This window comes from Sminthopsis crassicaudata, chromosome 5 (assembly GCF_048593235.1).
Source record: "Sminthopsis crassicaudata isolate SCR6 chromosome 5, ASM4859323v1, whole genome shotgun sequence".
NCBI classification, from domain to species: Eukaryota; Metazoa; Chordata; class Mammalia; order Dasyuromorphia; family Dasyuridae; genus Sminthopsis; species Sminthopsis crassicaudata.
Genome location: NC_133621.1, coordinates 186,332,968 through 186,346,913, shown reverse-complemented (window position 1 = coordinate 186,346,913; position 13,946 = coordinate 186,332,968). Strand labels below are relative to the sequence as shown.

At 32.7% G+C, this 13,946-nt stretch overlaps 1 protein-coding gene across 2 annotated transcripts in view; it reads left to right on the top strand.

Moving 5' to 3' along the window:
* Positions 1-13,946, top strand: part of ANO2 (anoctamin 2) — a 531,090-nt gene that overhangs the window by 401,490 nt on the left and 115,654 nt on the right. For both annotated transcript variants that reach the window (XM_074269016.1, XM_074269017.1), the window contains one exon: positions 2,506-2,580. In XM_074269016.1, the coding sequence (XP_074125117.1) occupies positions 2,506-2,580 (75 nt within the window). The remainder of the gene's footprint in view (positions 1-2,505; positions 2,581-13,946) is intronic.

The following is a 13,946-nucleotide window of genomic DNA, read 5'->3' as shown; positions in this document are numbered from 1 at the left end:
GTCTCTGGTGATTACAGAATGAGAATCAAAAAAATTACATGTATATTTCAGAGTTATACTATACTTTTATAAAAATTGAGCAAGTACTTAAACATTAGAAATTCATAAACCAACGCAGAAAAGCAGAACTCTTTAATACATCATTTGTTGATAATAATGGAATAACAATACAATTTTAAAAATGTCATTTGAAAAAAGTACTCAAACTTAAATGGAAAAAAATAGGGCATAATCATAAAGACTTTGTGACTCAAGGAAATAAATCATAAAAAGATATAATTCCATTAAAGAAAATAACAATGATCTGACAATATTCCAAAACTTTTTTTTATCTTGCAGTCAAAACAGTCATTAAAGTCTCTAACCATTTTAATGAACAAAATGGAGAAATAATAAAATAAATGCAAATATAAATATAATAAAACTCAAATCCCCAAGAAAACCAAATTTTTTAAATTAAATCAAAAACAATGTAAAATTTGTGGAACTTAAGAAATTAATGAAATTGAAAACAAAAAAAAAAACTAATAAAGTAACCAATTTAAAAAAAAACCCTATTAAAACAGACATTAGATAAATTTTAAAGAAAAAAAAGAGGAAAACCAAATATCCGTATTCAAAAAATGAAAAAACAGAACTTAGAATAAAGTTAAAAAGAAAATAAAAGCATTTATTAGAAAATATTTCCCTGATTATATGACAACAGAACTGACAAATGAAATGAAGGAATATTTACAAGAATATGTAAAATAAAAAGATTAACAACAAGAAATTGAGTATTTAAATAATTTAATCTCAGATATACAAAGAGCTATAAGTGAGCTCACAAAGAAAAAAACAAGGGTAGATGAATTTATAAGTAAATTATAACAAAAATACAAAAAGATTAACTCTAGTATTATAATATTGTGAAAAGAAAAGAAAGGAAGGGCTTCCTAGCAAACTCCTTTTATGAGATTAATATGGTCCTGACACATAAAACAAGGTGAGATAAAGCAAAGAAGAAAAACTAAAGACAACCACTAATGAATATTTATGTAAAAATATCAAATAAAATATTAGCAAAGAAGATAGTGACATGTTTTAAAAGATTATATGCTATGATCAGGTCTGTAATTCTTCGATTAGTTCAGAAAATTGTTAACCTAATGATTCTTATAAATAATGAGAATAATATAAATCACCTAATTATACCAATAAATTAGGGAGAATTTTGGACAAAATACAGCATCCACTTATGGCTAAAAATTATATATTTAGAAATATAGGAATCAAAGTAACTTTCTATAATATGATTTAAAACCAAGACCTAACACATCATTATCTGTAACTGAAAAAATGTAACTGAAACATGAAGAGACTTTTCCAATAAATTTTGAGACAAAGCAATAATATCCATTGTCATAATTTTAATTTGATGTAGTTCTGAAATGTTATCTATAGCAATAAGGTAAGAAATAGAATTCTAGAAATAAGCAGATGGTATAAGAAATAAAACTATTGTTATTGAGATGACATTTTACTTAGACAATCCTGCAGATTCAATTGAAAGTAATTAAAACAATTGATAACCAATAAAGCAGCAGGTTGCAAAATACATTTCTGAAAATCATTACCCTTTTAAAATACACTATTTCCCCGAAATGAAATAGGAAAAGAAATTCCTTTCAAAATAACTGTAGAATACATATCTCAGAGCCTACTTACAAAGATAAAGAAAAATTATGTGGATATAACTACAATATAATGTTTATAAAAATAAATGATCTTAAATAATTGAGGAAGTAATTGCTAGTTACATTGATCAGTATTAATGTAATAAACTAATCTAAATTAATTTGTAGATTAAGTGTCATCTCAATCATATTATCAAAGGATCATTTACTACATTGTGCATACCCTTGAATTTAATCAGATTACTAATGTGCATTTATTCCATGGAGGTCAAAGACACAGAGAGAAAAAAATCCACTATGTACAAAAATATTCATAGTAACACTTTTGGTTGTATAAAATATTGGGAAACAAAATGGGTGTATGTCATTTGGGGAATAGCTGAACAAATTATGGCACATAAGTATAAAGGAATATTCTTTTATTTCATGTATGATGAAGTGGATAGATTCAGAGAAACTTGTGAAGATATGTATGATCTTTTGCATAGTGAAATGAAAAGAACCAACAAAATAGTTTATATAATGACTCCTATAATATAAAGGAAAATAACTTTTTTTTCCCTAAAAGTATTCAGAATCATGATCAATGTAAGGACCAAACATGATTTCATAATGTAAAGAGAAAATATTCTTTCAACTCTTGATAGAGAGGTGATGGAATATTTATATTTATTTGATGTTTAGTGTAAGTTAATTAAAACCTAAAATATTAGCAAAATAACAATTATATACAGAATAATATTTAAATTCAAAATTATTATCATGTGAGTGAATAGCTCATGTAGATTTGTATGCTGATGTTTGTCCTAATTTTTATATTTCTTTGTAGGATGATGATGACAAGTTGACTTGGAAAGACCGTTTTCCTGGGTATTTGATGAACTTTGCTTCAATCATGTTCATGGTAATGTCCTTGAATCTTTGAATTCTCAAGAAGCCAGAATTTAGCTCAGTTCAAAAATTTATATTTATTATTTGCCTACTATCTGTAAAACATTATATTAAGCACTCTGGAGAGTATCTCTAAATCTATAAATATATAACACATATATTTATATACATATACACAAATACACAGAGCACTTATATATTCATTTTTCCTTATTATTGTCCATTTTTATGTGCTAATGTGCTAGAATTCCTAAATTATTTTTAAGTTATATAGGTTATTTCTCCCTCTTGCTAAATAACTGCCCTCCCCTAGTCATTTTCCTATCATATAAATCTCAATGCTACTATGTTCCTTACTTCTTGCACATAGATTATCTGGGAACACTGGGAATGCATTGCAGCATACATTTTTACATTGGCCTTTGCTTTGCCGACAGATCTGATTCTTCAGATATCATGGTATTCCATGGTTTGCAATATTATAGTATCACCAGGAGAAATTGTGTTTTCATGTCAGAAAGCATCTTGGGATAATAATTTCCCAAATGTAGGTTTTACATAAGAGGTTTTTTGAATCCATACCTTACTGGATTGCTGAAGTCCTTTCTAAACTAAAATTCAGTGATTCTCTGAGGCATGGAATCATTCAGACAAAGGAGAGATTCAGACAAAGTATGTCAGATAATTTTGAGAGAGTAAACATCTAGAAGAATCAACAAAAGTTTCTCAGGGAAGTACCCTTTTTATTAAGTCAAGAAAAATATACTGAGCAAAACAAGCAGAACCAGGAACATGTTGTACACAACAACAGCAAAAATGTGTGATGATGAACTATGAAAGACTTGGTTCTTCTCAGTGGTTCACTAATCTAAGGCAATCCCAATAGATTTTGGATAGAAAATTCCATCTGCATCCAGAAAAAGAACTAAAGAGACTGAATGCAAATCAACACATACTAAGTTAATTTCTTTTTTCTTTTTCTTTTTTATCTCTTCTATGGTTTTCCCACATTTTCTTATTTTTCTCTCCTAACATGATTCATAAAGCAATGTGTGTTTAAAAAATAAATAAAAAAATAAAAATAAAGTCAAGAAAAATTTAAGGCATAAGATAAGGAAATCTATTTTTGCTATGGTGAATGACCTGGGGAAAATGCATAAATATAGGAAATAATAAATTTATTTCAGGAACTGATAGTATAGCCTAAAGAGATTTCTAGGCAGGACTATATATTAAATTATGGGGAGGAGGAAATAGAAAAAATGGTAGAATTCCTGGCCTTAAGAAATTTTCACTAGCTTACTTGTGAATGATCATTGGCTATAACCTCCAATTTTCATTATAGTCATTGCCTTCATCCATTTATCTTTTCCAACAAACATTTTATTAGCATGTAATATAGATCCTAGGTGCTAGATAAAGAATTCAGATTAGATGTGACCTCCCCCTTCATGGAACTTGAGAATAAGAACAATGTCACATACTTTTCTGTAACCTTTATGGTACTCAGCTCAGTACCAGGTATATTTGTAGGTTCTCAATACTACATTAAATTGAATCTAATTAATTTTGATTGAGTTGGTAATAAGTTTTGTAGACCAGACTGTTGGTTAAGATTATTGATTTCTTTATTTGGCTTACTAGGAATCTCTTTGTAGGAGGTCAGAGTATTAGAAATATTAGGAGAGTAGAGAGTTTTCAATACTTGTTTACTATTACAAATATTAAAAAGAATTTATAGCATTGTCCTTCAAGAAACTTAGTATCTAACTTTTTCTTTTCAAATTTGAAAAAAAAGATAATGATATAAGAAAATAAAGGTGTGTGGAATAGGCATATAAGTAACTCAGAAGGATCAAATCTATAAACTCCCTCTCTATTCTTTGAATAATTAGATTCTATTTCATTCTTAACAGTTCCAGGCTCCACTAGATCAAGGTTCCATTTCTTGAAACATTATTAAGGTTTGGGAGCACTGGCAAGAGGGTAATGTAGGGGAAACAAGTGACAAAAGTTCATTATCACCCAGTGTGGAAAGTAACATTCTGTTTTCTTCTTTTCAATTTTATCCCTATTGAAATCCGGGTCTTTAGCCAAAGGCTTATTTAACCACCAGGTGGTGCTGATGATTCCACACTCACTATTGGGGCCTGCCCCACTGGGGCAATATTAAGTGCCAAATGTTCAATGGTTACATGAATCAGCACGTTTCTATTTAATTCTTCTCTGTCTATGGAGCATCATTTGTTTTCTAAGTATATCTATATTTGTGGCTCTACCCAATTGAAATGAGCTCCCAGTCCCTACCCATTGACTGGCTATTACCCCCAATTTTTGAATATATTGTGTTTTAGGAGGACTAATGATGGAAACTTGTCATAAGGGAGTTGGTTTTCCCCAAAAGCTGATACCAATGTGCTAGTACTGAATGCAGCATTTTTATTGCTAGCAGAGTCGATAGATAAATAGGACTTAAAAACTAAAGAGCACATTTCATAATAAAGGGCATAAGCATTGTTCAAGTGGCTATAATCGTTACACTCTCCAAGACCCTGGAAATCTCATTCTTCCTCCACCTCTTCTCTACCACCCAAAGCTTCAGTCCTACTAGAGGATGTAAGGACAAGCAGGATGCGAAATGGCAGAATAGTAGCAGAACTTGGTGCTCAGGTTTTAAAGTATGCACATAGGGAGCATATGCAAGGAATGAAAAGTACAATGTGAAGCTGATTCTTTCCCAAGATGCCTGTACATTCCATTAACCATGTTTTATGTTAGGTTAGCTGTTACTAGAAGAGTTTTGAGGTCAGAGGTTTTTTTTTAGGAACTAGACAAAGCATCAACCTTACTGAGTTCAAATTAGCAATAGATTTCATTTTCCAGCTCCCAGGCCATGAGCCAAGACATTCAAAATTTTTACATTTTGCCTGATGACCAGCCCTGGGAGAAGTTTGAGCTGAGCATCCCAAGGGAACTGTGATTATACTTCTTTTCCAGCTTAATGGAGGACTCAGATTAGACGGTCCCAATTTAGAGAGAGAGTACACGTTCACAGAAAAGTACAGAACACATAGATGTGGTAGTGATGAGCTGTTGTAGTGTTTTTATGTACTGATGAACAAAGCTATCATTCCCTAGGATGTCCCTCCCTCAGATTTGCATGAGTAGAACCACTTCCCCCTTGGGCATAATTTTTTCTCTTGGCTACTTTCTTGGTCCTTCCTTTTTCTAAAGGTATGGTTTTCCTTTTAAGCAGGACCATTGGAAATAATGGGAAATAAAATAGTTAATACCTCTCCTCCATTATCCATCTAGTTCAGCTCCTGTTGACTCTCTTTTATAAGGAATCCAAATAAATTTCCTCTCTTGTGCTTGTGGATTGCTGGTTAAAAAAAAAAAAAAAAGTACCACAGTTTTAATTCTCTCTTGACTGTTCCATGGTTGCTTCCCTCTTTTGAATTAGCAATGCAATATATATTCACATTTATCACTAGAGACAAAGTAGAAAAGTATAGGGCATGAAGTCCTGTGGAGTTTGGCTATGAAATAACTACCCCTCATAATTTCATATATGTTCTAGTATCAAAGAATCAGTCTTGGAATCTATTACTGCTTATAACATGGCACTGCCATTGGCTATCACTTTTTGCTGTACTTTTCTATTTCTCTTTCCTATAATTTCTCAAGAGCAGAGCAGCTCCTTTGTTAGTCAGAGTCCAGCCAGTCAGTTATAGGTTCAAGGCAAACTCTTCAACAGGAATCAAGGAATGGTGAATACTGGAAAACTTCTATCAGAAAGCACTACTTCCAAATGTCTTGATCTCCTGAATAGCAACAGAACTGTGCAATATACAAAATAAATAGAATGATTCAGGACCTGTTATTAAGAGCTGAGTGAATGTCTTAAAGATAGATATATTAAAGGAGGTGGCATTTAAGAAGAGCCTTGAAAGGAGATAGGAGTTCAAAGAAGCAGAGATGAAGAAGAATATTCAAGACATAGGGGATAGCTTGTACAAAGGCACAGAGAAGACAGAATGTTGTTTATTGGCAGCAGAAAGACTTGCTTGGCTGAAGTGGTTAGGATGAATGTGGGAGTAATGTGTAATCAATACAGAAAGATAAGATGTAGCCATAATAAGAACAACTTTAAATGCCAAACCAAGCTTCTTCAGATGCAAGACTAGGAGCTGAAAATTTTTTTTAAAAAAATGGATATTTTGGCATCAGCAACAGCATAGAGTTGAAAATCAAAAAAATAGAGGATAATGCTAAGAAGTCTAGAACTTGAGAAGAGTAGGAATTCATTATAGATGGCCTTCTCTTCAACCCCCTGCAATGAAAATTGAGGCAAGACTACTAATAAAAAAGATAGAATAATGCAGCTGAAGGAAGAATAAAAGTATTTTAAAAAACATTGTGTAGTCCACCATAACTGTTTCTTCCTCCAGTAGGGTTCAACAGCATGTGAGAAGGAGCAGAGAAAGTAGATGTTGACTGGTATTTGGAACAAAATGAGAAAACAATAGGTTAAGGGATTTCAAGATTAAGGACACTCTGTTTCTCTCTGTCTCTATGTCTCTTTCTATCTCTTTTTCTTGAGGAATTTTTTTGGAGGAGATCTATGTTTTCTTTCACAACATAACTTTTATGGAAATGTTTTGCATAATTTCACATGTACTTTCTTAATGGGGGCTGGGGATAAGGAAGAGAATCTGAAACTCAAAATTTTAATAATAAATGTAAAAAATTGTTCTAAATGTAACTGGAGAGAACAAAAAAATAAAAAAATCATCTTAATTTCTTTTAAATTTTCACTTGTCTGGAAATAAATAGTTCTTTTTATTTCCACTTTATTGTGAATTTATCATATACAATTTCTATTTTTGCAATTTCATTTCTTTTTCTTTTTTTGAACAAATAAATTAAAAGTTTAATGACTTCTTTTTTTGAGGAAAAAAAAAATATTGAGGACAGTATAAATTTGAAGAGATCATCCAGATGGTCAAGATTTTGAAGGCAAGATTTCTAGGTTGACTAACCTAGGGTCAAATAGAAAGTAAATGTGAGATGAAAATGTAAGACTTCCTGACTCCAAATCCATCCATTTAAATCTATTATACTATCTCTCATCTTATCTGTTTTTTATTTCCTTTTTCCTTACACAGATGCCACCATAGCTTAATCCTTCATAGCTTCTCTCTTTGACTTTTAAAATAACCTTCTCTATTCATTACATTTGTTCATCAAATGATGTGAGTTTTAATATCAAGGTCATGTATTCATTTGGAACTTATTGTAGTATACAGTGCTGAATAAAATCTATTTCTGATATATCACTTTCCATTCTGAGTAGTTTTTTGCTGAATACTAAATCTTTATATCCCAAGTTTTCAGGTTTCTCAAATATGCTACCATATTCACTTGCTTCTATATTTTGTGTTCATATTATGTCACACTGATCAGTTTTTTCATTTTTAATTAGCACTATATAATTTTGAAGTGCACTGTTTTGTGGTTTGAGACCTGGTACAGTTAGATCCCCTTATTTCCCCCTATTTTTGAAATTTCCTTTGAGATTCTTGATATTTTGTTCTTCCAGATGAATTTGATTATTTATAGCTCTCTAAAGTTATCTTTTAGTTATTTAATTGATATGACAACCAATAAGAAAGTTAATTTAGGATTAATGTCATTTTTATTATTTTGAGATGGCTCAACCATGAACAGTTAATATCTCTCCTATTACTGATTTTTGTGGTTATTTTGAAAATAATTTATTTTTCTATTTCTTTTTTCTGGGTTGTTTTGGAATTGTACAAACATGTGGATGAGATACATATATATATATATATATATGTATAGCTGAGGCAATTGGGTTAAGTGGCTTGCCCGGAGTCACACAGCTTGGAAGTATTGTCTGAGGTCAGATTTGAACTCAGGTCCTCCTGACTTTAGGGTTGGTGCTCTATACACTGAACCACCTAGCTGCCCTGATTTAGACATATTTTTGTGGATATATTTTATTTGCTGGTTTTCAAATGTTTCAATAATATGAATTTTATCTCTACAGTTCTGTCAGATAGACTATCATGCCATCTGAAAAATTCAGTAATTTTATGTCCTCCTGCTTATTACTTTGGTATTTTTTTCTTGTCTTATTGGTATAACTAGCATCTCTAGAATTATATCAAATAGTGATAGAAAATTGTCCTTATTGGATAGGCTTCTAATGTTTCTATTGAACTTTAATTTTTATAGAAATAATTGAAGGTTTCTATTCCATTAAAGATCCATTTACCCACTGTAGTATAATCATATTCACTTTTATGTGATACATCTTGGTTATAAGCCTTTATTTTTGGGGATATCAATATTCTGGGCTTTCCCTCTCCTTTTTACTAGTTGCCATTAAGTCTTCTGTGATCCTGACTATGATTCCTGGATTTTGAATTCTTTCTTCCTGGGTGTTTACGTATTTTTTTTTCTTTGTCCTGAAACCTTTGCATTTGGACTCTAGCCCTTGGAAGTTTTTATTTTGGGATTTCTTTCAGAAGCTTCTTGATGGATTCTTTCTATTTTTACTTTATCCCCTGGTTCCAGTAAATCTAAACATTTTTCATTTATGATTTCTTGAAATAAATTATCTCTAGGCTTTATTTTCTGCTAATGGTTTTAAGGGAGTTGAAGGATTCTTAAGTTATTTTTTCTTAATTCATTTTTTCCAAGTCAATTGTTTTTGATAGCAGATATGTTACACTTTCTTTTTTTCATTCCTTTGATTTTTTTTCTAATATTTCTTGTCTTATGGTGCCATTGAGTTCTATTTGTACTATCCTAATTTTCAGGTAATCTATTTCTTGGGTAAGGTTTTCTACTTTTTGTTCTGAGCTATATGTTTTCCTTATTCTTTCTTCCAAGGCTAATATTTAATTTATAATTATATTTTTAAGTCTCTTGCTTCATTTTCCTTTAGTAATCTTTTAATCCTTGTGACTAAATCATTTTTTCCCCTTTGCAGCTTTACTTCTTCCCCTAAGCTACAGCTGGCATTCCTGGCTGGATGCCTCTATCAGTGCTCATAGCTTCTGGCTATATTTTGGTATATTCCTAGGCCGGATGAAGCAGCTTATTTTTGTTAATTTTTGGATTTCTTAATCATTATTTTATCTGTTCCTTTTTTAGCTCATTATTGAAGTATTTGGGAGAGAACTAACCTCTTCTATCACTTTTTTTTGCTACCATCTTAGCTATATATCCTATTTTTGACATTTACAAACCACTAACAAATTGACTTCATCTTACCTTTCTAGACTTAATATACTTTACTCTCTTTCACTCTCTTTATGTTCCAGCATAACAATATTACTCCTCTTTCCTCTGTGTGTTCCATCTCCTATCTCCAAACCTTTACAAATACTCCACTCTTTGTCAGAAAAGCACTACTGCCTCACTTCAGTTTGTTAAAATCCTTAACAAGGCCCAGTTCATATACTATTCCTTCAAGGAATCTTTTCTGATCCTCTTGGTTGCAAGCATAATTGTTATACTATATGTTACCTTGTTTGTGTCTAAACTGTTTTCTCCTAATAGGATGTGAGTTTCTTGAGTTAAGGGACTAGGTTTTTTGTTTGTTTGTCATTGTATCCCCAAAACATAGTACAGTATTTGACACATTGTAGATAATTAATAATTGCTTGTTGAGTTAATGAATTGGCTCAAGTGCTGTTTTCAGGCACTGGCTATATAAGAACAATAATACTTTCACAAGTATATGGTGAGGAAAGCTCTTTGCGATTCTTAAAGTACCATGTAAATATGAATTTTTATTGATTCATCATTTGCCTATCATAGGAATGAGATCATGATATCAAATTCTGGGAAGGCTAATAATAATTCATATTGATAAAGCATGCAAACATTTACAAAGCAGTTTTCTCACAACTCTGGGAATTAGGTGGTATCTTTTAAGTTAGTATCTCCAACATAAAATCTCAGTCAAGAGAGCACTCAGATGATAGAAAACATAGATCATAACTGAACAAAAACCCCTTCGATGACATACTGGATAAGTCAACATCATCCTTTGCCTGGGAAGAGGGAGGGGGAAAACAACTACTTCACTGATGCATGACTTTAATACTTAGAATTTTTCTTTGTGTTCATTCTTTGTTCATTTTTGTATATATGTGTGTATAGTTCTGCCCTCTCATACCAAGTATAATTCATGTTCCACATAATCCTTCAAGTACAAAGCAGTCATTTTGTCTTTCCTAAGTCATCTTTTCTTAGGGCTGAACATTCCTTCAACCAATCTGCAAATAGTCGGATCTTGTGGTCTGCCATCTTGGAGGCTACTCTCTGGATTCTCACCAGTTTATCAGTAGCCTTTGTAAATGTAGGACCCAAAACTTAACACAGTATTTAAAATGTGGTCTGAATAGAGTAAAATACAATAGGAGTATAAACTTCTTAGTCCTGAGTACTATGCCTGTCTTTATGTAGCCTTAGCCTAAGGTAATATTAGCTTTCTTGATCATTGTATAATGCTATTCATGCGCATCCAACTTATGATTTCTTAAAAGCCCCCTATATATTTACCAGGCAAACTGCTGTTTAGGCATACCTCCCTATTTTATAAAGAGTTCTTTCTCATTTACTACATTTGTGTTAGTGGTTATTGATGAATGTCTACATGGTAGAAGAGAGATTATTATCAATAAACATATGCTGTTTGCCTTTTTAATGCATTATACTAGATACAATGAGCAAAATGAAAGCATGTAAGCCATAATTCTGTCCCACAACATGTTCCTAGTCTAATTTGAAGGACAGAATGTATACAAAAAGTGATCATGAATAACATTTAAATTAATATTAGTAGTAAAGCACAGGATTGGGGGTCAAAAGAGTTGGGTTCAAATCTCAGTTTGTGACTGGAAAACTGTAGGAACTAAACAAGTTATATACAAGGTAGAAGGAAATTGGACTGAATTAATATGGCTTAAAAATAATAGGCCACTTTTACTTAATGGACTCAAACACTTTATATCCTATATATTGTTTGGTTGTTTCAGTTGTATCCAACTCTTTGTGTCTCCATTTGGGGTTTTCTTGGCAGAGGTACTCCCACTTTCTTCTCCAGCTCATTTTCACAGATGAGGAACTGAGGCAAAAAGGGTTAAGTGACTTGTCTAGGGTCACAGAGGTAGGTAAGTATCTTGAGGCCAGATTTGAACTCCGTAAAATGAGTCTTATTGACTTATTGAGTTCTATCCAGTGTGGCTGGTGTAGCAGATGAAATGATTTGTACACTCAGGCACCAGATGATGTGATTTAGAAGAGGACCAAATGTTGGGATTCCGTTATGTGAAGAATTCACAATGGTGATGCTCTCTGGCAAAAGGTAGGTTTATTTAGGAGAATAGATTACAGACAAAATTAGGAAATATAAAAGACACTAGCTATAGTAAATAGAGTTGGGAGAGCATATAACAAGGAAAGAGGTTTTAATAATTAATGATGGAAAAGACAAGTTCCACAGTGGAACTTACAATTACCCAGGAGAAAGGGAATACCCCATGAAGTTGGGGCATGACCTTAGCTGGCAGGCTAAATCCTGAGAGGGACTTAGCACCCTAAAAGAGCTAGTTATCTATAAGAAGAAAGACACCATAAGGCATAGTGGGGGGGTGAGAAGAGAGATACTACCATTGCATGGGTGAGGGAGGAAGGGGAAAGACTCTGAGGCAGCGTGCCATGATAGACTAATCTAAAGGGATCTAGTAAAGATGATGTGGGCTATAGGCAGATTAATAGGAGGAATTTGATCTCAGGAACATGGTTTGGATTTCTTTGTTGAATATAGCAAGATGGGGCTGCCCACTACCTCCATAACAGTGTGAGCCTCATGTGTTTGACATAACTTGGATTTCTGACTGGACAATCTCCAGAGGGGTGGGCAGGACCATGAGGCTAAACTGATTCCCATCAATCTCTTCTCCCATGGAGCAATTCCATCAATATTTCATTCAAGACCTAATCACTCTCTACTGCACATAACTGCCATATATATGTGTCTGTGTATATGTGTGTGTATATATATATATATATATGTTGTTTTTGCATATCATATATGTAATCTTATTTGATCTTAAGAAAAATCCCTTTAACATAAGATAATATAAGTATCATTATATACATTTTATTTTGAAAAAATTAAGTCTCAGCAAAGTTAAATTATAACATATGACTGACAAGACTTCATATATCTAGTTAATGGCATAATTGGAACTGAGATAAAGGTCTTCTAGGTCAAGGCATTCTTTGATGCTTCTTTAGCACTAGGGTTCTGTGGTTCCAAAGAATATTAAATGCTAAATTAGAAGTATAGAAAACAAGAGCTATAGAAGATCTCAAAGCAAATTAATTGGGCATTTTTGAGGGAAGCCAAGAGAGGAAATGTGTAGCATGTGAATCCAGTGAGCAAAGAGTTAGTGTGAGAGGACCTTCTCTAAATAAAATGCGATGTCTTGGCTTTCTGAGCAGAGCTTAGTCCTTTCTGTGAACTTTCAGAAAAGATAAAAACTAAAGGGAAAGCAGAATGTGGGTTAACCCCTCCTTACTCTGGTTAGGGCTCTCCAGATCCCTATGGCAAAAGAGAGATTTCTGCCATTGTTTTCTGACCCAGAACCACATCACCCTCTTCCATTGTAAGCTTCAGATCTCCCCCTGTTTCATCAGCACCACTGTGAATCATCACTGCAAAAGTGATTTTGGGGAAAAATAATCTCACATCACATTTTCCAGGCCTTTACTGTCTGGCAGTGACAACCCCATAGGAATTGGAAGTGAAAATGTCTACATTGTTGGAGAATGGTGATGTCATATCCTGGTTTTTCTACTTACATAGCAGTTATTTCTTAACCCTCAAGGCAGTATACCATCTTTACTTTCTCTCCCACCCCCAGTAGTTCATCAATATAGAATGGCTTCCTAAAACCATGTTTTTTCTATCTAATCTTTTGCTATCCTTCCTGCTGTCCAGAATGATTTCTAACTATGCAGTAAAATGTCCCCTTCATCTCCTATGACCTTCCACTCCAGGGACAATATCTCTTTCCTTCTTGTCCCTGCTTAGTCCACAATAATGGAATAAGAGTAACACTTGTCTTTTCCCTTCTTCATTTGCTCAGACTTTGGACTTAGCTTTTCACCATCATCCCCTTAAAGGAAAGAGGTTTGATTTTACTTTAAAAGAAGGATCTGGATCACAAAAAAGAAAATTTTACTTGAGTGATGCAAATTGAAAATTCAATTTAATTTAGGGCAACTCAAACACAGGGGAATTATTTTGCTTGCTAAGAAATTGGATCCTGA